Source organism: Equus przewalskii, chromosome 4 (assembly GCF_037783145.1).
Source record: "Equus przewalskii isolate Varuska chromosome 4, EquPr2, whole genome shotgun sequence".
In the NCBI taxonomy this organism is placed as follows: Eukaryota; Metazoa; Chordata; class Mammalia; order Perissodactyla; family Equidae; genus Equus; species Equus przewalskii.
Window position 1 is genome coordinate 68,980,544 of NC_091834.1, and position 27,837 is coordinate 69,008,380.

At 35.2% G+C, this 27,837-nt stretch overlaps 1 protein-coding gene across 7 annotated transcripts in view; it reads right to left on the reverse strand.

Moving 5' to 3' along the window:
* The window catches only part of IMMP2L (inner mitochondrial membrane peptidase subunit 2), an 848,424-nt gene that overhangs the window by 172,583 nt on the left and 648,004 nt on the right, over window positions 1-27,837 (reverse strand). For all 7 annotated transcript variants that reach the window (XM_070617586.1, XM_070617584.1, XM_070617583.1 and 4 more), the window contains one exon: window positions 26,151-26,253. In XM_070617586.1, the coding sequence (XP_070473687.1) occupies window positions 26,151-26,253 (103 nt within the window). The remainder of the gene's footprint in view (window positions 1-26,150; window positions 26,254-27,837) is intronic.

The following is a 27,837-nucleotide window of genomic DNA, read 5'->3' on the forward strand; positions in this document are numbered from 1 at the left end:
CTCAAAAGAATATCCACATGCACTCACTTGGAAGTTTAGTTTGTTCTCAAAACAGTTCCTGAGATTGCTATAGGGCTATGCTAAATACCTATTCCTTAGTTTCTTTTGTATGTATCCTAAGTCAGCAACAGTGCGGTCCCAAGTGGATTCTAAATTATAAGCAACTTTCTAAAACCTAAATTTAACTGAACAAAGGACATAACAGATATGGAAAGGTAGGTTCCAGAAACCACAGGTGTATATGCAACTATTTAGAAAGGACAGCAATGATTTAAAGGAGCTAACTTGTGTTTAACTAGAAAAAGACATGCCAGTCTAACCTATGTCCTCCTTAGTGACAGTTACTTGATGGTTAGGTTGAGCAGTGTGGCCAAAGTCCCCTCACAATATCCTAAAGGCAAAATGGAAATGTGAGGAATGGATGACAACTCAGTTGGGTGGATTAATAAACAGTTAAACACTCACACCCAAAGAGTATTTACTGATGAATGGATAGACATCAGCTACAACATAAGCTGTTCTTTGGCTCATTCTTTGCCAATGCTTGCATCATGAAGACTTAGATGCATGTTTATCTAATTTAAAATAATAGCTAGTGGGAAGACTGGAGGGACATATGCTTTGGAGTCCAAAACACCTGAGTTTGAATCCCAGCTCCTCAGACTTATAATAGTATCACCTTGGGAAAACTATTTAACCTCTTTGGAGGTTGGTTTTCTTATACATAAAACAGAAATAATAATAACTACCTTGAAGATAGAAGTTATATATGTTTGAGTTCCTAGTACTGTGCAGTGCACATATGCAACAAGCACTCAATAAATTATTGTTATTCTTATGATAAATCAAAAAATTAGATGCCTTGACAGATGTGAAACAGTAAATCTAAACTTCCAGTACAGTGGATAACACATGGTGTATGTGGTGGCTTTTGCTAGGTTATGCTGAACCAAGAACTGTTGGCAGACAATTCTGCATAGGTCTCTTGCATTACTGTGCATCATGTGAGAGTAGACACCGACTGTCTTTGTTCCAGACTATCTTTCAAAGATGTTTATATAGTAAACAACCTTGGAAGACGAAGATAACATCTCCCTCTCCGGCAACAGCAGGTTTGCTTACAGCCTTAGAAGACAGAGATATCTCCCTCAGAAGCCTTGGGCTGGTATTCTTACCACCCCTTACAAAAGATTCAGATTCCCTAAGCTCAAGGTTCCTCTCCTGTAACACAACCCCCTGTGTGTGTGGTTGTTACCTGGCCCTCTTCATATAGCACTGTGAAAATGGGGCCTCAGGGAACCAGTACAAACTCTGATACTCTAGCTACTGGTATTGCTATGAGTAATAAACTGTCCTTTGTCTCTCAATCAGGAGTCTCGAATCCTCTGCCAGCTTTCATAACCTTATTGCAGGCTAACTTAGCTTGTGAGTAGGGTAAAATTTCAGAATTTCCACAATTCTTGACAACAACCTAAAAATCTCAAGGGCTTATCATAACATAGATTTATTTCTCACTTTTCTTACGTTCTGTTCACTTTATCTGTTGGCCATGGGTCACTGTAGGTCAGCTTAGCTTTGCTCCACATCTCTTCTACTGAGGCTAAAAGAACAGACCCAAACTGGGACAAATCTATTATCATGGCACAAGGAAAAGTGCAATAGAGAAGCCATATTATAGCTTTTAAAATGTTTGCTGGGTCACAGCATATATCGCTTTCATTTATACTCTATTGACCAAAGCAAGTCATATTGACAAGCCTGGTATGAATGGGGTGGGGAAGTACACTCCTCTCATAAGAAGAACTAAAGTATTCTCATCCCACATAGAAATAGGCAAAGATGCAGAAGCCTCCTAGAAGAAGGGAGAGTGAATAATGGAAGCAATAATACATTCTTCCACACATAACACATACTCAGCAAATGAAAGTTATGTTAGGACTAGCTATATTAGGACATGACATAACATAACACAACTAGTTATCTTAGGACAAAATAAAAAAATTTAAATGATCTTCTCCATGTTTTAAAATTATTTCTAATTGTTCTGTATTACACTTGTGATAGTAAAAATTATACCAAATTTCAATGATTATTTCTTTTAAACTCAACAATAGAAAAGGGCTCAATAAGATGGTATATAAATTGGAATAAACGTAGTACAGTTGGTATGCATGTGTTTAAATATGCACAAGGAAACAAAAACATGAAAAACATATTTTTAAGAGGAGTAAAGAAAAATGAAGTTTGCTACTATTAACAGATAAACATATACATAATGCAAAGTTTTAACCAAACCATCATTTAATTATAACAACCAAAGCTCCTAGAAGAATTCTTTTAAAAGTGTGCTTAGCATCTCTCATGTTCCCTTTTGAATTTTTCTGTTGTTTTTCTCAAAATTACCACCAAGAAACAAAGGGTGCATTAAGGGTTACTTATGACTTTTCCTCTGGATTGTTTTAGGTGTAATCATCCTTTGAGTCATCTTTTCATCAAATAATCTCTTTGAACTCATTAGCTGGGCATTACCACATATGGGACTCTAAATCGGTATGAAGTAAATGTGCTTGACTTGAGGCCAACAAACCAATTAAAAATTATATATTTATTCTGTATGCCTGATTTCAAATCAGAAGTCATAATTTTGGAGATTCTAAGAACTATGTCAATCAACTCCATTCTACCAAGTCTTTTTACCCTTAACTATTTTCTCTTCAATTTAACAATCCCATGTGCCTTGACCCATTGACCACACCCATTCCTTTTAATTTTTTTCTTAAAGATTGGCACCAGAGCTAACACCTGTTGCCAATCTTCTCTTTTTGTTTTTTTCTCCTTCTTTTCCCCAAACCCCTCCTTCCTCCCCCAAGCCGGACATAATCGTATATCATAGCTGTGAGTGCTTCTGGTTCTGCTATGTGGGACACCACCTCAGCATGGCCTGATGACGGGTGCCATGTCCACGCCCAGGATCCAAACATTCAAAACCCTGGGCCACCAAAGCAGAGCGTGCGAACCACTTGGCCACAGGGCTGGCCCCAAGATCCATAGTTTTTAAAGTGGCTGTGTTTCACTCAAGAGATATTTTCTAAATTACCTAATTGTTTAAGTATCTAAATATTTATCTATTGTCATGCTACTTATCTAACATTATCTGGAATATTCAATTATTTAACTATTCTTATCCATGCTTAACATAAGTGCTTTTACTTCAGTATTTGAAATTTATATATTTGAAAATAAATTTTAGCTATTTCTTGTATTACTTGTCTGAAACTCTAAGTGTCAGGAAGTACATACATCTGCACGCACACACACATTTATTCCTTCAGTGTTCAGTCCAATAAGTATTAACTGAATGAGCGAAAAGACAAATTCAGACAAACACTAAATTTTAACCATCCTCTGAAAGTAAAAGTTTAGACTGAGACTTTTCTGATATTTTTTCAAAAAGAAATGTAAATATACTTCCTGGCCTTCAGCATTTTCACATCTTGTCTCAACTCTGCTGTGTTATCCTTCATTTCATTCTTATCAACTACATTCAGTCAGCATTTACTCTGAGTTCTATTTCTTAATTATAAACAATTGTTTGAAGCTTTAGCTATGGCTGATGTATTTTTACCTTACAAATGCCGTTCTCTTGAACTTCCTGCCGGAAGAATGTTAGTAACAGATGGTGGAGCTTCTTGAGATAAAAATGAGACTTTGCATATCAATGCAAATCTGACAAGTGACTTAATCACAAAAGATACTCTGCTTCAAAAAACAATCAGCTAGGCAGCAATGATGAACCCAAAGAAAGAAGTCATCTTAGATACAGACTTTTCTGTACTTTTGTCTTTTCATTAATTAAGCAGGTTAACAGTTAAGGCAGCTTTCCATTTATAGTCTTTAACTTGATTTCACCTCCATTTTTAATGGAGGAAATAATGTAAGAATCCTGCATTTAATCCACAAATTAGTTTTTTTTCAAGGAGTATATGGGTATCAGTGCACTTTGGTATAGATTAAAAATTAATACAAAGCAGAACTACTTAAAAGATCATCTAGGCGTGTCAAGGTGCATCTAAGTATTGGAAGCTATGAAAGTAAAGGCACAAAGAGAAGGCAAAAACTATCTCTGAGAAAAATCAATTAAGGGATTCTGTCTAGCAAAGACATTTCTGTGACCTTTGGATATTACTTTAAGGATGTAATTGACATGTTTTAAAAAATTGTTTTTTTTTCAATAGCAAAACCTGATCATAAATCCCTATCCATGAGGATCTGTTATATTTGTTGTTTTGGTTCACTACTTAGCATCTTTGTTGTTACTGTACTTTGGGTAATTTCTCATTGGGGTAAAGAAAAGCAAAGATAAAAAACATTAATTTCAGCAAGAAGCATAAGTGACAGAAAGGGAAATGGAGATAAGTACAATGTAAAGGTCACATAAATATCTGGTAATTTGTCATAGAGATGGGAGCAAGGATTAAAACAGCACAAAGGTAGTGGTTTGAGAATATTCAGATTACTAGGTAGAGGTAGAGTATAGAAGGAAGGTTGTCTGAACCACAGAGAGCAGCGAGGACAGAGTATCTCCTTCTCTTGGCGTATTCTAGGTAATCGATGCCAACTGCCTCTCCTTTGCCACCTGAGCTCTCCTATAGGGAGTGATTCCCTCTAAGGCTCCATCCTTGGGGGCATGTCATGACTCATCCTCCCCCTACAAAACCTCCCCATTCTCATTTCCTCTTCCTTCGAGTCTTAACTCTCCTTTCTCAAATAACAATTTGCTAATTTTAAAGACTACTCCACACTGAGAAAAATAATAGTAAAGTTTCAATTTATTATTCTTTGAGGGATATTTACATTTAGCAAGGGTTTCCCAGGGACATAAAGCCTTAAACCTACAGGAATAAAACTCAAATCTCAGGCATTGCACATCTATTGATCGGTTCTTGGGCGATGCCAGTGTTCCCTAAATCAAACCATCTAAACGCAGCTGCCTGCTCTGCTGTACGCCAGCCGTGGCAGTATTTTACAAGATGTTCAAAGAACCCAAACTGAATGCAAAGAACCTCAAGCTACAGTTACCAACTACAAGCACAACGGTAAATTTTCACATACCAAAAATTTAGACTTTTATGCACACTATTGGTTAAAGAAAATTTTATTTAGATGAGACCTTTTTATTCACATCTTCCTCAGTCAGTAATCCATTCATATGGTGACTAATTAACACTGTGTGAAAGTATTAGTCTGCTCAGGATGCCATAACAAAATATCATAGACTGGTTGGCTTCAACAACAGAAATTTATTTTCGTACAGTTCTGGAGTCAGAGATCAGGGTTGCCATCATGGTCAGATCTGATGAGGGCTCTCTTCCTAGCTTGCAGATGGCTGCTTTCCTGCTGGGCCCTCACATGGCAGAGAGAGAGCTCTGTGTCTCTTCCTCTTCTTGTAAAGGCACTAATTCATTAATGAGGGCCCCATTCTCATGGCTTCATCTAAATCTAATCTCCAAATATAAGCACAGTGGGGCCTAGTGCTTCAACATATAAATTTTGGGGAGACATAATTCAGTCCATAGCAGTGAGAGAACATTTCTTAAAACACTTCTATAATAAAATGCATGAGCAATAAAATAATGTATGTGTATTTGGGGAAATGAAAGGTAAGAAATAAAAACACAATTATTACCAACTAAATCTTCTCATGTATTTTTTTTTAATAGCAAGTTTCTCTAAGTTTAACTATCCCCGAGTATCTTTTCTTTGCCCTCATCTCCAGATTTCACTTTGGATCAAGTTGAATGGCAATGCCATTCCCTTGCATGTGAAAGCAACCACCAATCCAGATTTCTGCAGGCTTTTGTTTGAAAGCGCCTTATTTCAGTAGGTGAGCCTCAAGCTCTTACATTTCAAAAATAAGAATGACTACACTCAAGTGCAATTTTCTGAAGCTGGTTGGTTTCTGAGATGCCCGAACTCATTATTCTCATGTTGAGGTTTCTGATGATGACATTTCTCAGCCCCTCACATGCACAGCTCAGTCAAGGCGCTGTCACCTGAGGAGCTCCCCATGGGTCTTTAGGGCTCCAGATGAAAATAATCAACATACGGAGCAACAACACAGCAATTAACTAAATGCAGCTGACCTTCAAAGAGACACAAACTCAAACTGAAAAGTTTCTATCTGAAGTTCTCTTTATTATGAATCTAAGATTCTTGTGAGTTAAAAAAAATTTGTGTAACCAACTTTAAAATTCACTGATAGATAGAGACAAGCATGAGGTATTGGATGAGCAAGACTAAATCAAGCTGAGAAAAAGAACTCCTGGTGTACACTATTTTGGCTAATGATTTCTTTGTTTTTCTTATTCCCCCAGCCCTTTTTTCTGTTTGAAACAAAAGAGGCATGAAATTTGTAGGTTCAGTAATTACAGCAATCGCAGCTATGTTGGATCAAGATAACCCTCAAGCTAGTTTAGCCACAAGAACCAAAATAAATTACCCTAAGCATAACAGCAGCTCAGCAGGTTATATTACCATAATTTTTATCATCAAATCTGGGCCCAGGGACTTGGGGGTCCAAATCATAGTACAATTATTGCATACTGTATTCCAAACTGCTCTAATCTAGACATTCACTAAACCTTTGAAAGACAGGTGTTGGGCTATACAAAGAGGACAACCACAAGGATTACTACTAAGACATTTTCTCTTTGGAAAATCTAGCAGTAGAAGATATGAACTAGCACAGGGTAGGCTCTGCTCTGTTGATGCAAGCAGTCAGCCAGCCACTGTCTTAAATGAATAATTGTAATGTGCAGAATACCCAACAAAGCATTGTATTTGATGCTTTTTACACTTACAATTTTCCTTGACTCAACTAGCCTATCTCCATTACTCTTTCTACAATCTCATCAATTTCTTGTTCTGGAAAAGAGCCAAGTTCTAGCAGGTCCTGAACCGAAGGCAAAGAGAAATTTCTGAAAAAGGAACAAAATTTCCAGGAAAAAAATGAAAAAAGAGAGTAAAGAAGACTCCAATTATTTTAATATTCTCTTGGAAAAGGAAGTCCTAGGTTTTTCTAAGACAGGAATATTTCTCTCTAGAGAATGCAATCATTTTTACAATTTAAATACTTTCTTCTGTTTTTACTTGGTCATACATGAACTGCTTAAGTCAATAACAAATAGTGAAATTTCTGCTCCCAGAATTCAGGAAAATCATGTGTGTAGAAGCAATTGTATGTGGGGCTATTAAAACTTTTAATAAGAGAAAATACATATTTAATTAACATACTCTCTCATTTCTCCTATTTAATTTCCTAATTTAAAGTCTGATTGGGTAAATTCAAATAATTTGTAAATTATCTGAAACTAATTACACTTTTTCAAAACTCAACCCAAAAAAGAAAAGACAGAGTTTGCATAAGTGTAATAAAAATGAGAATGTCTAATTTTTAGAATGAGATGTGTGTGGAGTTCTACTATATCTACACAACCAACAATTAAAAATAAAACACCACCAAACTTCAAGCATTCACAATATGACTGAACTCTGTTTAAAGGCTATGTGAGAACAGATAAAATTATGGGTTCCTAGGAGCCAGTATTTATCAAGGCATGGCCTGAACTTGCCTTAGAATAGTATTAGTTTCATTTGGGGAATACTTGCTAGAATGCAGCTTCCCAAAACCCACATAAGTCCTACTAAATCAGGATCTCAAGGAGGCCAGGAAATCTCTATTTTTAACAAGCATCCCAGGTGAGTCCAATGCACACTACACTGTGAAAAACATTGCTATGAGATTTCAGCCATGGATAACAAGGATTCTGTTTAGAGAGCTTCAGAATGGAATCAGCAGCTTTGGCTCCATCTTTCTTTCCATCTTCCCAGGGAGATTTTATTTACCCCTAGATTTCAGGTCATTCTGTACTAAATTGGACTTTGTTTATCTTGATAGCATCAGTATCTTATAGTCCTACTACTGGCTCTCTAGATAAGGAAGGTATTTTTTTGGTGTCTCCAAAGATTCCTACCATCCGCATTTCTACTTTGCCCCCTTCCAGGTTTCAGCCAGCCTGGTCCACTGACCTAGTACAAAAGCCCATGTTCCACCTTAAAGAAACCCTTTCCTTGGCCATTTCTCCATGTCCTGTTTGTTTTAACTGAATCATCTGGTGTTTTTTTTCTTTGATCAGCTATTGTATTGTTAGTTTACAGCATAAGTTTTCTAGAGCAAAGACCTATTTAGTTGACCTTTATTTTAGTTTCTTTCCCTATTATCTTTTCTATTTTTAAAAAAATTTTCAGCTTTATTGAGGTATAATTGACAAATAAAATCGTACGATATTTAAAGCACATCTTGTGATGATTTAATATAAATGTATACATTACAAAAGAACTTCTCCCATATAGCTCTAATAAACATATCCCATCACCTCACACGTTATTCATACATATATATATATATATATAACACACACACACACACATTCAACTATATGTATGTATAACTATAGTCACCATGTTATACTTTAGATCCTCAAACCTCATTCATCTTATAGCTGAAAGGTTGTACCCTTTTACAAACCTCTCCCTATTTCCCCCAACCCCCTACCCAGGCAAGCTCTTTCTATTCTCTGTTTCTATGACTTTGACTTTTATTTTTAGAGTCCACATATAAACGATACCATGCAGCAGCATAATGCACTCAAGTTCCTTCCATGTTGTCACAAATGGCAGGATTACCTCCTTTCTCATGGCTGAATAATATTCCATTGTATATATATAGCATAGCTTTGTTATCTATTCATCCATTGTTGGACACTGAGTCTGTTTCCATATCTTGGCTATTGTAAATAATGCTGCAATGAACATGGGAGTGCAGATATCTCTTTGATATCCTGTTTTCATCTCCTTTAGATATATATCCAGAAGTGGGATTGCGAGATAATCACCATCTATTTTTAAGCCCAAATTCACCTCACTCCCTAGTCCTATCAAATGCTTCCTGGAAAGTGCATCATGCTACAAGCCTCTTTCCAACTTTCACTGGCCACTATAAGCAGACATTAGTCTTTTTTTTCCAAAGATATCCTTCTCATATACTTTCCACTGACTTCTTATTTCTGAATCAGGAGGCACCACTAGAACTAAGCTCATTTAATGAAGAGAAATTCACTTAATGCATTTAATAAAGATGTATTAAGTGCCTATTAACAGCCAGGTACTGTTTTATAGCATGAACCCAAAAGACAAGGTCTGATCTCATGAAGCTTAATTTCTATTGGAGAAGACAAAACAAAACAAAAAAGGAAGTAAATAAAGAAAAGAAATAATATCAGATAGTCATAAGAGTTATGAAGAAAATAACACAATAATGATAGTGATGGCAGATGAGTGTGCATGGGGGGGTGTGTGTGTATAAGTGTGTAAGTGTGTATGTGTTTAATTTTAGACTGGATGCAAAGAATATTCTTCTCTAAAGTGGGGAAAATAAGAGGTCAGCTATACAAAAACCTAAGGAAAGAGAATTCAAGGAGTAGTCAGCTAATACAAAAGACCTTTAGCTTACTCAAGAAAGAAGACCAGAGTGGTGCAAGCATAGAGAAGAAAGATATGCAGAGGTCACGTGGTATGAGGCCCTGAAGGCCATGGTCAAGTGGGTCAGAGAAAAGTTTGTGGAGGAGGTTTTTAATTCTAATAGCGACAGGAAGCCACTGAAGTGTTTCATGTAGGAGAGGGACGTGGATTGAGCGTAAGATGACCCCAGCTGCTATCCAGATTTTGAAGTTTAGAAGTTTATGAAGGAAAGTATGTAGGCCAGTGAGGAAGCTACTGTGGTGAGATATGATGATGTCTTGACTAGGGAGGGAGCAGTGGAGATGGAAGAAAGCAGATGACTTTGGGCTAGATGATAGTGATAGAGCTAAGAGGCCTGGATGGTGGGCTGCAGTTGGGAGTGATGAAAAGTGAGACAGCAAGGATGCCTCCTAAGTTTTTGGCTTGAATAACTGGCAGATGGTGATGCCATCTACTGAAATGGGGGAAATCTGAGGAAAGAAGATGGGGGTGGGAAAGAAGGGAATGGAGAGTTTCATTTTAAACATGTTAAACTTGAGATACTTATTGAACACCCAAGTACGATAAGACCTGGAGATATAAATCTGAGCACCAATGCACCAAAACATCATCCAAAGACATGGGATCAATTTTCTTAGGGAAAAATTTAAATAGAGATGAAAGTCCAGGATAGAGCTCAGGGGCAAGCCAAGTTTGGAAGTCTGGCAGAGAAGAATGAAAATATAAAAGAGGCCTAGAAAAAATGGCTGGTTGTATGGTTTCAAGGAAGCGAAGAAAAGAAAATTCTCAAAATGTTTTAAAGAGGAAGTGGTCAACCATATCAATACTGCTGAAAGGCTGAGTAAGATGACTAAGTGGAAAAAAATCACTGGTTTTGGCAACAAGAAAGTAGCCCTCACAAACCGTGAGCCAAGTGAATGAATCATCTCTTCAAAGCCTAGGCAACTAGCTGAGCTACAAAAGAAAATTATGGAAGAAAAGTAAAGTGATGAAAAGGAAAAAGAAGAGAATGTGAAAAGAATCTTCCTACAGCTTCAGAACTTTAGTAGCTTTTAATCTAAGATAAAGTGCAGTGAGATATACATGTCACACAAGAATGACTTACAGTAGAATTTTTTTAAAAAAACATAACATGCTATCTGGCACACACATTAAATCCATCTAAATGAGGATCTTAGAATTTATCAGCACAGGATAACCAAGTTATTGCTCCTAATTCAGGAGACATAAGGAGATTTTTTTAAAAGACTTATGATTAATTACTTAACAAAGAATAGCCAAGCCAAGTCTACAAGTACTCTGCTCCTACAGATGGCTCCTAGGAGTACTTACCACTCCTCCCTCTCTCCAGAGCAAAACTGCCAAAAGCCTGATGATTAATACCAATCTCTCATTTGTTAAAACAGCCCAAATCACCCTTTGTCATTTAAATTGCACTGAATTTGAATTTGCATAGGTTGCAAGTAGAGAACAGAATCTTGAAGCCACATAAAATAATCACACTTAGTCTTAAAACAGAATACATTAATCTCTCTGGCACTGCTCCCCCACTGAAACCACAGAACTCAATGCTATTCTTTGAGTGAGTCATGCTGTAAAGTTTCCAGTTGACTTATCCACAGAGAGATGGCACCACATGAAACAGAGCCCACGTAAACTTTAGAGAGAAGTGAGCCTTCATGTCTTCAACGTTCTGCTTGGCTCTGACTTGAGATATATTACACCAAGACCAGGGCTGACTTCCAGAGCTCTGAAAGCTCAGCTAGTTACAAGAGTGAACAAGGGCTCTTTCATAGTCAAATAATTCTTAAACTGATCCTCCAAATTACTTCCTAAGATCAGTATTTCTCAGAGTGTGGTCCTTCTGCCACATTCACCTAGCCATTGGTGCCTCAAGAAAAAAAGACAAATCCCAAAGCCCCACTTTATAGTTATACACCAAAATCTTGGAGGGGCAGGCACAGGCATCTGCATTTTTAACAGGTTCCCCAAGGGTTTCCTAGACACACTTAAGTCAGAGAACCTCTGTCTTAATTTCTGCACTGTAGATTATACTGCAGGATTTTTGTAGGTTTAGGTTTTTTCACCTTTTGTTTCTTCATCCTCTAACTCATTTTACACAACGTTGCCGGATTATTATTCCTAACTTGCTGTTCTAATAATTTCTCTACCACATTCAAAAGCCTTCTGAGGGCTTCAGGGCCTGAAGAATAACATCAGACTTCTTCGTGTGATGTTCAAGGTCCTTAGTCATGGCTTTAGACTTTGCCTTTCCCATAGATGAGTTTCTACCCATATAAAATTGCTCAAACACTCAGGACATGTCCTAAATGCTTCCACCTCCATGCTTCTGCTAATTTCCTCTCTAATTCTAGAAAGTTACTTTCTCACTTGTCCATAATCCCAAATCATGTCTTTTCTTCGAAGACGAACTCATGGAAGTCTTTCCAATTCTTTCCTGCTGTAAGTAACCACTTCTATGGACTTCATAGTGTTTTATCTCTGTCTCTGTTAAGGCATTTATGCTTTCTACCTTTTATTATGTGATAGTGTGGTCTATCCTTTCGTCTGCCCAACACCCTGTAGAAGTTGGGAAGAACAACCCCTCTCTCTATGTTGGCATCAGCAAAATAAGTTTCCATAGAGCTGCCACAATTTTTACATGACCCTGCCCCCTGGCCACATTAGTTGGTCTAGAGGTAGATATCCGATCTAAACTATGGCTACCAGAGTGCCCTACTCCTTGACAATGACTGATTGTTCCAGGGTGGGCACCTGACTCAAGCTAGGCCAATCATAGTCCTTTATCATCTAGATCTTATTCCACTTGTCAGTAATTGGTTGAGGATTGGCATATGACCCAAACTGACCCTCTGGATTGAAAGCCAGAAGTCAGACTACTCCCTCTCCTCTGGCTCAAACTATGACACATAACACTGGGAAGCTGTCCACAGCCATGGTCATAGGTTGGGCTTCCCCACAGCTTCAAAAGGCCTTGGGGTGGGAGAGACAGGCATCTGGTCAGGGTGAGGCTGGGGGCCACTCCTTTAGCTCTCATGGTTCAAAACACTCTTAAAGCACTATTCACCGTTGGCTCACGGACAAGTGCGGGGACCTTGTGATACCTTGGGGGAGCCACCACCGCACGATAATTCTTGTCTTTTAGCTTATTTCTACTGTTTTATTATTTTTTTCTTTTTATGATGATGTTGAGTAGAAGAGAAAGGTTCATACTTCATTTACAAAAAGTTGACAGTGACATTTGCAAGAGATGGTATTCATCTCTCTCTCTACCTATCTCACTTTCTTTTTGTCCATGAAAGATGATTAAATTTCCTCCTTTGGTGGAGGGGTAGAGGAAGAGGATTTACAGAGCAGGAGGGATCTGGACTCCTAAGGTAGAAGGAGGGGTAAAAGAAATCAGGGGCTGACAACAGAGAATGTATGATGCGCTTTGAAGACGTGATATTTTACCTAGGCCCAGTTTACTTTTAATTGAGCAGGAAAAATATACAGAGTGTATTATTCATGCATCTGTAAATGATTCTGCTTTGCATGAATCATGAGGTTTTTGGTTGGTTTATTTTTAAACTGGACTGAAGTTATGGAAAAGCACATTCGAACAAATATACTGATCAAAAGATCATAGTAATAGTCCCCTCGGCCATGTAGAAGCCTTTCAGGACTTAAAAACAAAGAATACGGAAAACAACTTTATAAAGAGGGTAATCTTCCTGAACCTAAAGGATAATGATATGTCAATTTAGGGTAATGTCCTCATTCACAAGCATATCCTGTTTAAACCCTTTTCATAGAGGGCTATCTTATTCATAATCTTTTTAAAAACCAAATACTAAATTTCTTTTGGTGAGACAAAAAAAAAAGCGTATTGCGGAGAATGAACTCCAAAAGAATGAGTAGTGAGACAGTTAGGGGTAACGATAGGGTGCGGACGCATATAATAAAATTTCACATTCACATAATATTGTTACACGAAATATATAAAGCCTGAAGAGACTAGTTCCATCTAAAGGGAAAAATACTTCAGCTAAAGTATGGCAGGTTTTGTTTTGCTTTTAATTAAAACATAGAGAAGCATAATGTAACTATGATAAAATCAAACAAGAACTTACTCTTGAAAATTTATTTAAAGTTTTTATAAAGTATACTTTTGTGACTCAACAGTATAATACCATTTGAAAAGATATAACAGTTTAACCAGCAATGTCCATCTGGGTAAAAAAGGTTATTTAAATACCATGAACTTTGATGAATGACCTTTTAAATGACCTTACCCATTTTGTACTATTAGTTTTCAGTCATTTCAGGGTAATGCATTAAATCTGAGAACAAGAGCCCACTAAAACCCTGCCTTTAGATTTAAAGAATTCATTCTTTTAATGGCATTACAATTCGCTATTCAGTACATAAATTTTCTTTGTTTGAAAGACTGAGCAAATACCTATGTGTTTTGGTTTGGGTTTTTTTGTTTTTTCCCCTTAATGTCAGAAGCAGCATACAATTAAGTTTGTTTTAAAAGCCTCTGGACCAAATATTTTTAGATTAGAATTTTTCCTTGACCAGAGTCTACATAATTCCATAATGACTTGTAGAAATGACATAATTTATAATCTTATTAGTTTTTTTGAAGTGGAACTTAATTTATATGAACAACCTAAATATAATCATGGCTCATTTGACAGGAATGAGCCATTTCATTTGCCTGCAGCTTCCCAGTAAATACTAGGCAGATAGAATTTAAAGTCTCTGTAGGGAATAGGCAAATACATTTCACAACAAGGTAGATTTAAGTAGCTTTGAAAATGGTTTGTTAAAGCTCTTCAACTATAAATAAAATCACTGGAGGTCTATGTAAAGCTTTACCCTAATGTGGTTGTTAAAGCGTAAAGTAGATTATAGTTAATAATTATCTTTATGAAAATCAGGTTTGGCGATCAAAAATCTAAGCCCCAAATTCCACAACTTGATGAAGGCTTATAATTTCCCCTTTCCTTCTACTTATCACAATATCAATATATTTATCTTAATACTGTACTTTTATTTAAAGAGGAGTTTAGTTAATGTAAATTGAAACTAGGGTGAACATTCTAGTTTGCATTCTTCACATCATGTAGAAGGAATTCTACATCATTCCTTCAGCAACGTTAATAATTTCTTTTCTCTTTTTAAAAATATTTTAATTTTGAAATATATCATATACATCTACATTTTAAATAATTTCAAATGAAATTCAATGAAAAAGAAGTTTTTTTAAAACTGTTTTTTTTTTTAAAGGTTGGTACCCGAGCTAACATCTGTTGCCAAACTTCCTTTTTTTCTTCTTCTTCTTCTCCCGAAAGCCACCCTGGTAAATAGTTGTATATTCTAGTTGTAGGTCCTTCTGGTTCTGCTATGTGGGATGCTGCCTCAGTATGCCTTGATGAGTGGTGCTAGGTCCACAGCCAGGATCCAAACCGGTGAAACCCTGGGCTGCTGAAGCGGAGCGTGTGGACATAACCACTCGGCCATGGTGCCAGCCTCAGAACCATGCTTTTCTATCAGCCGGTTTAACAGTCAAAATAATTATTTTACATAAAATATTTCCTTCTCATTAGTCTCTACATTCTAGGTATCACCTTTACCTTTTCAAATATGTGAGGACTTTAGAAAAAGAGCAGAGAAGGCCTGTGAAAGGGGTAAATGGTGCATCAGCTGACATGGATGCTAAGTGTAAGAATAGAATTTTGATGGAATAATATTTGCCTTTAAGTTTGTTTGGTTTTGGGGAGTGTTGTTTGTTTTTGGTGAGGAAGATTGGCGCTGAGCTAACATCTGTTGCCAGTCTTCCTCTTTTTGCTTGAGGAAGTTTATCGCTGGGCTAACATCTGTACCACTCTTCCTCTATTTTTTTGCATGCTGAACACCACCACAGCATGGCTTGATGAGTGGTGTGTAGCTCTGCACCCAGGATCCGAAGTGGTCTGCAAGAACCTAACCACTATGTCACCATGCTGGCACTGCCTTTAAGTTTTAATGAGTCTTGAGCAAGACCATTTTCCCTCCCAAGGTTAGGACAGCAAGTCTAATCATTATGAGGCAACACAATTCTCATCAGGTAGCCAAGACTGCCTGCTCAAATGTCTCTCCAAGTACTTTGCAAACTAAAGAAGTTTGGAGACATCCCTTTATCACTTCCATCTTTTGGTCTTCCACACAGAAATGATCACAAAAATCTCGTTATGATTTAAGCTCCTCATGCTTAATTTTAAGGTTTGATCCATTATAGGTGAGCATGAAGGCAGTTCAATATTTCAGCTGGTGAACTTCTCTAACAAATGTGGTGAGTTAATTCCAGGCAGCAGGATCTAACACACATCCAGTCAATCCTTGGTTCCTTAGGACTCTCAAGTCAATCCACTTCATATTTTTATTACCGCCACCTTGCCTAGGGACTAATCATCCCCCACTCGAACCAATGCTATCATCAAGTAATTGCATTCTCTACCTATAGCTTATTTGCAATCTATTCTTTCATTCATAATTTTCCCAAATCAGTCTTGCTGACATGCCTCTTCTTACTTATTACCTCCTGTCCAAAAATGTAAATGGCTTTTTAATGCCTCTTAAATTTGTATGTATGTAGTTCAGGATATAACATGCATGAAGCATAATACTGACTCTTCACATGGATAACTATATGGAAATTAAAACTTCAACCTGTAAAATAGATTTACTTTTATAAAAATATGTAGTAAGATTTAATAAATCCTTTAAATACTTAAAAATCAGTTTTATCTAAATAATTTTGATATACTTTTATGTTCATTAGTAGTCATTTTATTTTGCCTTTTGATTTGAAAAAGTACTTTTGGTATTTTGCAAAGATAATTTAGAAAAACTGGAAAAACTTTACTTTTTAAGTTTTTACATTTACTTTTCTTTTACATTTTGATAAACATATACTCAAATTTTCTACACTCTAAATGCAATTAAACATTATTTTAGCCTTTTATACAATGATTGCAAATAGAATGCAAATTATGTGGAAGTCTTTATTGTAACAACATAGTGATTTTGCTGAAATAGAAGCCACAAAAATTTTATGAATAAACATATTTTATGAATTACATGTGTTTTTATTATATTACTCTTCCAAACGTACAGGCCTTTTAGGAGAATATTCAGACTTCTGATAATAATTAAATTCAGTCATCTTGCACATGTTTGCTGGTTTTAGCCATATAAAGGTATATTTATCAAGAGAAAGGAACATATTTCATTTAACAGTTCGTTAACTTGATTTATAGCTATTAAATATTCAGATATGTGGTATGCGGACCTTCCTGCTCCAGGCCCCACAGATATTAAGGGGAGAGCTATGAGTAACATGTAGACGCTGATGCCAACTTTTAATATTTTTATTTGTATAGTTATTAAAAATATTCTATATTTCAGATGTAAAAGGTATAAGGCATAATATAATGAGCACCTATGTACTCACCACTCACCTTAAGATACGATAGTACCAGTAAATTGGTGTCGGTGTTCACCCCTCCCAATCACATTCATTCCCTTCCCTTCCAGAAGTAACCACTAGCCTGAATCTTTATTACTATTTTACATGGCAAGTTCTCTAAAAGTGTGTTTTCTATTTGTTGATGATGTCTAGATATGCTTGATCACTAAATGTGATAGCTCTTATACCAGTAAACTTGCAGGACTGTCAATAATTCTGAAGATTCTCTTTGGGTTTCCTAAGAAGACAATAACATACTTGAGGCAAAAAAAAAAAAAAAAAACAAAAAACAATTTAGAATGTTCCTTTCCAATCTCTACATCCTTTATTTCTATTTCTTGCCTTAACCTGCACAAAATTTTTAACACAATGTTGAACAGAAGTCGTGAGAGTAGACCTGCTTGTCTTTTTCTGATTTAAAAGGGAAAGCTTCTAATATTTCCTCATTAAGAACGACAGGTGTTGGGGCTGGCCCGGTGGTGCAGCAGTTAAGTTCGCACGTTCCGCTTCTCGGGGGCCCAGGGTTCGTGTTTTCGGATCCTGGGTGTGGACATGGCACTGCTTGGCAAAGGCCATGCTGTGGTAGGTGTCCCACATATAAAGTAGAGGAAGATGGGCATGGATGTAAGCTCAGGGCCAGTCTTCCTCAGCAAAAAGAGGAGGATTCGCAGTAGTTAGCTCAGGGCTAATCTTCCTCAAAAAACAAACAAACAAACAAAACAAATAAAACAAGAATGGCAGGTGCTGTAGGCTGATGATATTGTTTTAAGAAGTGGCATGATGTGATCAGAGTTCTTTTCAGAAAAATTCTTAGTGACAAAAGGATGGGTTGCAGCAGAATTATCCATGAGTCATATTATAAGAATTACTGTTATTTAACGCAAAGCCATGGGCCTGTGATGCCCCATCGACAGAACACACCCCATGACTCTGATTCTGACCACTGTAATAAAGAAGTGCATTTTCGCTTGCTTGGCTCACCAACTTCACACATTTTAATATACCACAAACCCACATGGGTCTTTCTGTGGATAATGTCTAAAACTGCCATTATTGTGATTCATTACAGGCTCCATATATGGCTCCATTTCACAGAAAAGAATCACCCAAGTCAATGACAATCAAGTGAATCCTTTATTTAATTCTCTGGCAAGTCATTTCAGTAAAAATAACCAATAAGATGCTGAAACAAAGCAAAGTCATTTTTAAGATTACTCAACAAGCTTTAGGAAATTTAAAAATGTCTGAAGTTACTTCCCAGAAGCTCATTCAACAGACAAAGTCACTTACATAGTTTGTGTTTGCAGATTAAGAGAAGTAGAAAACAAACAATTACCCAGCAAATACTTTATAAGTATATATTTAAATAAGGCAATTCAATCTCAAACTTTGAATCATAGTATGTTCAATAGCAGACTATTTCTCCTTGTATTGTGTAAGCTGGTCAATAGAAGATTTTTCTCATCTTTTGGGCCCCTCATATTTTCCACTTTATTTGTCTATGTAGACCTGTTATGTGGACACTAATTATGCCTTACAAATCACAAGATAAGGCTTCAATTCCACTTTTGAAAAAAATTGTAAGAGCTTATAAAATTGTTAATTAACAACACTGCATATATTTCACTAAATCTTGGCTCCTGACCCACTGTCAGTAAATATACATTTCTAATAAAATGAACATACTAATTGTGTAACTAAACGGCCCAAAGGAATGGTATCTGCCATAGCAATGAAGTCTAATGACAATTCTGCTGACATTTCTCCTATCTGCAAATGAAATCATGTGGAAAATGATTTCTACACCAGCAGAATAATTAAGACAGAAGACAAAATCTGATTTGGTAGAAATGGAAGGTTAGATTGCCTCTGTTCTTGAGGGCCAGAGGATGATACCATACCCTTATCTCTAGTTGGCATTATGTTTCCCTGCTCACTTTTTAAAATCATCTATTTTTTTAATGTCCTAACTGTACGGTAATAAATCCAACTAAAAGTGATGCTAATCCTAAGGGCATTAGCCCTTTTTGCTATACAGGCATTTCTCTCTTTTGAAAATTGCTCCAGAAAATGGGATCTTTTCTGAGACTTAGCTATCTTTGGATATACAGATTTTAATTATCATGGCATTTCTTTTCATTGACTTTGGCCTTTTTACGAAATGCATGCCTTTGTCTACACCAGTCAAATGAAAATTATACCTAAACAAACTATGTGAGGTTGGTAGGTTCCAGCACTGTTAAAGAAAACTAGGAGAGAGAACTGAAGAAAACACCACGGTAAGGTTTTATAATTTTAATAACCATAGGACTGTTGTTACAAATATTTTTTTATAAATAGAGATTATTTTAGTTCCTAACAAAATTTTTTAATGAACAAAAGCATATACTAGAAGAAAATATAACGAATTAAAGTCTAAGCAACATGTTTCAACGAAAGTGTGAAGAGAAGACTTTATTTGGATCCTGTCAACACAGTCTAATGACCTTTTTATTTGAAAATGGCTGATTTTAAGTAAAAGTTACTCTAGCTGCTTGAGAGAACTTGCACAAGGAAAATGCTACACTTTAACAAATAAATAAAATGAAATGTTAATTCATCCTCATACATCCCCAAGATTATTCTGCATTGTATAACTAGAATGTTCTCAATGTAGTTGAAACCTGTTAACCACTCCATGCATAAACCACTCCATTCACAAAACATGCTGCTGCATGTTTTATGCAATATGAGATTTTCCAAATAGTTATTATTTTCACTGATTTCAGAACACTCTGTTCTACCAAATCCTCCTAGGAGATTTCAGTTTTTTCTTAGGGGTTTTTAGTACACAAATGTCTATACCTCTAAGAGGTTTGGTCATACCCTGACTTAGAGTACCTCTTATGCTATTTTGGCACTGCCTGCCCTCTAAGTTACCTTCCTTGCAGGTAGGGGTTATACCTCAGTCATCGTTCTGTCTATTGCTCTTCTGACGTGTTCTTCCTGGGCATCAGGGCATCTCTTGATGATAGTGACAAATGGATGGGGAAGACTCACAGGTTCAGTGCACTCCTTATTATCCATGACTTCGGAATCTCTGCCCTTATAATCTCTGAATATTTTAAACATCGCCTAAAACTCCATCTTAATCCTTCCCTTTGTCACACGGTCGTAAAAATATCAAAACTTCCCTTCCATGTCTCTTCCTCTCTGCCTTCTTGCATCTCCAAGAATCTTGTTTTGCTGCCCTAGTTAACCACATACTATATTTTATTTTTACCAAAAATGCATAATGTAGGGAAAAAGTTCCAAGCAAGTATGACTAGGTAATAAGCCTCTTAATATGTTCATTTCCTACACATATTACCTAGCAACTTCTCTCTGGTTAGTACAATCCTTGTTTCTCTTGATTCATTCTGCTCATCAGAATCCCGGGCAAAATCAATCTGGATAATTAGGAGATGGTCAAAAATGTGTTTTGAAGACATAAATGATAGGCTTGCCACAATACGAAAACATGAACTTTACTTTTCCTCTTCTTTACTTTTCATTACTTTTCAAAAAAGTAACAAATTCTTTGAACTTCATTAAATTCAAAAAGAATTCTATGGAATTTTAATCTTCATTTTAATGTTTTTCTTATAGATCATCACTTTCAGACCATTAGCTCATTTCATTAATACAGAATATTTCTAACTACTCATTAATTCTAAAACTATCATCTCCTATTAGGCATATTTCCCTCAAGAAAGCATTCTAGGAATCTAATATTTTACTAGGTAGCCATGAAATAAGGGATTAGATTAGTTCTTTCCCAAACTACTTGGAACTAAAAAGAATTCATATTTAGTATAACTTGCAGTTTCCTTTCTCAGTTACAGGCAGTATATCATGCATAGTTTCTGCATCCAAATTGTTCAGTTCTGCTTCATGGTCCCTACACACAAATTGTTCATAAGGTGACACTATGATCACAAACCTAAAAATCAAAATACTGTTATACATCTTAGAAAGGTTATCTTTGCCTTGAAATGTTTAAATCAAAGTTTTTCTCCTAACGTCCTTTGGTCAATGAAGTTAAAATAAATTATTTATTTTAAATACTAAATAACCAGAATTTCTATTGTAACATACATTCCTTACAACAAATTACTATACAGCAAACAGTAAAAGTATCTCAGGGGCTCATGACTTAAAACTAGACAAAAATGATAGAAAAACTTCAAAGACAGAAAATGTACAAGCTAAACGGAGGCCATGGAAAGAGTCACATTTGTGTTTTCACCAAAAGGAATGAATGAGAACCTATGAGAACATTCCAAATTTAAGTACTGAAGTGAATATTTATAATAAATGGAATAAAGAACCACTATATGCATTTTTAATTGATGAAGAGTCTGCCAATCTGAAATAGTTAAAAATTACTATTTGAAAATTTACAGCTATGCATATACACATACAAATACAAAATTTGCTTTTTATGTACTTTCATTTTAAGGTAAGCAAAAAATTCATCAATATCTACTATAATCAGTTACTTTTGGGTGCTAGCAAAGAATAGCATAGCTACAACATAAAAGGTATTAACGTCATCTATATGGAAGTAGTGATGATAAAGGGAAAGAAATTAATTCCTTTCACAGAGCAAAAGAATTACTAAGAGAAGAGCTTACCAAATATTCCAAGCAATCAAAAACCAACATATAAGAATCATCAGATATCTGTAACATATAGTCCAGTAAAATCAAGTAGTAAATTGCACTGAAAAATGCTTCTAGACAATTATCATAATTTTAAAGGAAATTTACAAAAGATATTTCTCACAATAGAAATCTAACTAAAGTCACAAATTAGTGAATCCATATTATGAGAAGATAGGACATTTTCTATCATTGTGTGATGATGATATATTCAAGAGGTTTAGCACAGAGATACTCCATAGAGATATACTCATAATTGAAACATTTCCTACCCAATCACATCTGTGGTATTTGTCCCTCTGGCCATAGCACCATAAAACATTTTTATAGAACTCAAGTCAGAATGAAACTTAGAAGTCATTTACTTTAATCACATTTACCCTATTTTTTCTTAAATAACTAGGTTTTTTCTCGTTATAAAAGTAACAAAAACTTGTCGCTAACCTTTTAAAAATAGAGAACTACAACGGTATAAAAAAGAATCAACCATAATTATAACAACTGGGGACAATTAATATAATACTGTATATTCTATTGTTTATTTTTACGTATTCACCTAAAACAATATCATGAACAATATATCATTAAATTCTCCACAAATATGATTTTAATGACTGCATAATATTTCATCCCCTGGATGAACCATACTTTATATAAATGTACTCCTATTTTAGGTTGCTGAGGATGTTCACTAAAATTATGATTATATATGATATATACATAACCAAAAGATATACCATCAAAATTTTAGTGAACATCCTCGGCAACCTAAAATAGGAGAGCAATTAAATAAATTACATATATATATTTGTTCTTTTTATCAATTATTTATTTTAAGATGGATTCAGAGAAAAGGAAATTCTCCTATTTATACATGAGGAAATGCAGACCCATGCAAATTAAGTGACTCATAAAGTCTATAACCAAGATTATCTGATTTTCTGTGTTATTATAACATGTCATCTATAGTTGTAAGAGAGTCTACCGGTTTCTATTAGTTTCTTTCCATAATGGCATCCTGTATAAGTTAAAAGTACAGGTGTTAAATCTCATTCTATTGTAATGTATTCAATTACTATAACTTAATATTGCTATCTTTAAATTCATAAACCATTATTCATCTTTCACTCACAAAACTATTTAATTCACTTGGAGCCTACAAATAGTGGGAATAAACCAAACTAAAAAAGCCAATTCAAATATTAGGAAATAATAAACTAGAAAAAAACCAGAATGAGACATTCTTTTCTTATTCTTCTTTAGATTACAACTAAAACTCTACCTGAATATGGAAAAAGTCTGCTCCATTATGATTACCAGTAGGCAAAAATTTAAAATACACTGGGTAGATTTTATGGTAAAGTATAATTACTGTTCAAAGAGTTAAAGTATGTCAAATATATTTGGGTACATTTCTGAAGTTATTTGGGAGGGAAATGAAGGGTAAAGGCTTCATTCAATTTCCACGAAGGCAAGATAAGCATCCTAGAAACAATCCTGTCTGCCTTTAGATAGATTGTTTACATCCAGGAAAAGTGCATTCCTACTTGCAAGGGGAGAAATGAATCAACAATCCAGAAAGCCTGGCACTTACTGACCTTCCATATACAATCTCCAAGTGTGCCTGACTGAGAAGGCAAGACATTCAACTGAGAATTATTGGAAAAATAGAATAACTTTCAAGTCTATATGCATTTTAAAATTCAAGATTATTTTAGGTTTTTAGAATTATAAATCTTTGGTTTTAACTTTTTAGAATTATAAAAACATTAAAACAATTAAATTATTCAGATAAACTATTTATTAATCAAAAATGCAACGAGAAATCTCTACACTCAAACATCACAGCTTAGCTTTAAATAAGGATTGTGGAGGTTTACTTCACTTTTTTTCCCCTCTATCCTTTTAAAACTTGTTTAGGAGCATCAATATTAATAACTTTTCCTAGTGATAAATGCTATAGGAACACAAAACATGAGAACTCACTATAAAGGTAAAAATATATGTACTACAACTCAACAAATCCAAATAGCTTAATACATGATGTGACAAATGTTTTCCTTCATCCAGAAAAGGTTCGTCATCTAATATTGACAAAAAAATAATAAAAGTTAAGTTGATGGAAATTGATAACTTAGCCCAACCCATGAACCAAAAGCTGCTCTGCCTATATGTATTTATAGCCATTAAAAAAGGAAGCAAAAAAATCACTAAATTTCAAAGTAGTTCTGTGCCTCTGACTCAAATTACCAGTTCAAGTTGTAACTAACAAGTGGATTTCATTTAAAAACATGATATAAACTAAACGGCGTTAAAGTGCTACACATAACATATTTGTCGACGTTTTGCTTACTGTAGCTTCTTCTTATAATAAACACAATGAGATTGTTCTTGCCACATGGTTTTCACCTTTTTTTTTTTTAAGATATAAGTGACAGAGGATATTTCCATATCTGATGCACTTTTATAGGTATGCTCATAGTTCAATGTTCAAGATGCTACTGTTGAATACACAGCAGGAAAGGGAGGCCAGAAAGAGCTGCACAGTAGCTATCGTACACACAAGGCTTTGTGCACTTCCTGGTACTCTGCCTATCAACTCTATCCTCTCCTCCCTCAAATAAGAAAGCATATGGAATACAAATGACTGAGAATAATATTAATGATATAGGTAATATTGCAGTGGCTTTATCTATTAATAAAGAAAAAGGAAAAGAAAAAGCAAACCAATCTCAAACTTTAGTATTTCCTTGTTAGAAACTAATTATTTAGCACACATCCCACAACTGATAACAAAACAACAGGTTTTAACCCTTCATTTCAAAGTCACTGCCATAACCAATTAAAAGCCAAACTAAAGTTAACTAACATTTTAATGTAGACTTGGCCAGCAATATGATACATTTAATACATTTAATCTTATTGATGAGAGAGAAATAAAACTGCTTTTAGCTGATTTATTTTCACTTTCAATTTGCTACTAAATTTATGCATAACTGTCACTTCTACTGCACTATGAGTGACCTACAACATTTCCAATCTGTTCGTCCCATCTTTGGTAGACTCTGCAAAGATTAAACTGTATTTTTGTAATAATTACTATTCAAGAGCAAGAAAGACTTCAGAAGTTTTTATTATCATCATTGCAACTAGAAAAAGGAAGCAACAGTAGTCTCTTAAAGTTTTCTTCCACTTCTCCATTATACTTATCCAATCTCATCTCTGTTATTGTACTTTTAGCCAAAGGTGAGTCAAATTGGCTGCTCCTCTGGTGAAAATAATAGTGGTCTCTCGTAATATGTGATGGAAATTGTCTTACAGAGACCACCAAAGTTTAGTTTTAGACAAAACTATGTCAATAAATTTCTTTTGCAAACATATCTGAAGGTGTTTAATATTAACTTATACTTACATAATAAATATAGATATGCCTAGCTTTAGGAAAATCTAATGGGGCAAGATTCAATTTTTTTAAATTTTTTTTCCTTTTTCTCCCCAAAGCCCCCCCAGTACATAGTTGTATATTCTTAGTTGTGGGTCTTTCTAGTTGTGGCATGTGGGACGCTGCCTCAGCATGGTTTGATGAGTAGTGCCATGTCTGCACCCAGGATTCGAAGTGACGAAACACTGGGCCTACTACAGCGGAGTGTGTGAACTTAACCACTCGGCCACAGGGCCAGCACCACAAGAGTCAATTTTTTAAACAGACATCGGTAACTAGAAATCAAGTGCAGTTTCTAGTAGTTAAAAGATTCTTCACTTTATATAATGATTTATTGCATGAATTCATAAATATAGAATTTCTATATGCATTCAAAATGAAAAAGATTTATAGAATATCAGTTTAGTCACAGATTTAGAATATAAACATGACATAAGGAACATCTGCATTTCTGCTATAAATTAAATGCTGACAAAATCTTACTTACCAATATGATTTCCATTATACTTGCATATTTAACTAAATTTAGAAAGTTGATGCCTATAGGTATTTTACATATTATATCTGTTAAACACTAACTGAAAACATAAGGTAAAAAGCATATCTGTGAGGAAAAATTGGACCCTCCTTTTGGGATCAGTCAGTCAGCTGAAATCATCTTTTGGTACTTTATTGAAGTGTCTAAGTTCTTTTCTATGAAACACACACACACATACACATGCCCATGCGCATGCACATACACACACACACACACATACACACACCTTGACAGCTTACTTTATCTACACAATATTTAAAAGAAAATTTTCAAACATAAACTGTTCTACCCTAAACTCATGTTCAGTCTTGGCCGGATTACCTGAGCAACCTATCTGACACATTTTGGTTTCTACATTTAAAATCTAATTATATCAGCAACAAGATGACTTACCGGACCAAAAGAATTACTGTCAAAACTGTGTCCATGATGATCACCTTCAACCCAGATATGACCACGGGGTACTTTGACATACCGGTTTTTGTGTCCTATAGTTCTAGAAATAAACAACAAAACCACTGAGATAAGAACAGAAAAGAGATCAAATAGCTAAGCATATAAATTCAGGAAGGGTAAAAATGCTGTTATAAAAACTCAACAGATTACTAAAGGTTAACCATGGGGCTACTCTAAACTTCATTAAGATAAGGTTAGGACCCCGTACAGCTACCCACTGTAATTTTTTGCGTATTTCTGTAGGTAGGAATTTTGTGCTTAAATAAAATGCACTAGCACCAAATATAATGTTTTGCTATTTAATCTGATTCACAATATCATAAACAAGTTTTTACGAAATTCAATAAGTGCTAACAAAATATGGATCTATTTTTTTCTGATATTTGCTTTTATGTCAATGTTCAACTCGGTCAGCTGCAAGTTTCATTTTTGTAGTCAAATAAACTTCTCTAACCCACTGATAGTACTTTTCATAGCCTCAATGCTCTAAAATTCAGCGTATATAAGAAAGAAAAAATCCTGGACGATCTCTTGTCAGGTATAAACTATCAATGTCTGCTGAAAACTTCTGATCAGCACTATTTGATTTCATAAGTTATTCTTGAAAATGAGAAGCTTTTTAACAATTTTAAAGACTATTTAAAGATCAGTGATACACAGCGGAACATTTTATATTCTTAAGGCTGACAAGAAAATGGAATAAAGAAAGTCTCTCTCACACAGTGCTGAGGGCAATGTAAAACGATACAACTTTTTTCTTGTTTTGCCATTTTGGACCTATTTTTATCAAATTTATTAATAGACTAAAATTTACATGCTTTTTGACCTAGTTATTCTACCGGTAGAACTCCATTCCAAACAAGTAATCAGAAATATGGACAAAGATTTATTATTGGGATGTTCAACACAGGCCTTTTTATAGTAAAAAAATAATAATCTTCCTAAATATCTAACAACATGGCATTGGCTAACTAAATTATCATACAACCAATTAAATAAAAGGGATGAGATTACAACAAAACATTATCCCAATCTTATAATAATAAATTCTTTTGGGGGCAGAGACTGTTTTCTTCTTCTTTTATTTCGCAAAGCACTCAGGAAAATCCCTAGCCTAGAGTAGCTTCTCAATAAATGTTGGTTGAATGAATGAAGGAATGTCACCCCCAAGGCTATAGAGTTAAGCCAAGAATCCAAGCTTTGCACACTGTTCTTTGAGGTGGAGTCCCCATCAGAGCGTTTTTGTTAGTTAGTTAGCAAGTTGTATATGTGCAGAAGAATACAGAGAAAAGGAAAAATATACATAAATTGGTGCTATAGAAATTCAAACTATTGATTATCTAGAATGATTTTTAATTTTCAAGATAATTTCAGTGTTGAATTACTTTGCTTCGATCAGGAAATTATTCATGCAAGGAAGCAATGTTGTGGCCATTACAAGCCCACAGTAAGGTAATGACTGCTGTTTATTTTTAATTACTACTGGGAAGAAGAGCTTCAGCTTTTTAAAGAAAAGCAAAAACAAGTTGAACACATCTTACCATGATATACTGTGTAATATAAGTGTTCTTCAATTAAAATCAGTCAATTAGTTTTTGACGTCTCTACTGCTTTTATCATGAGA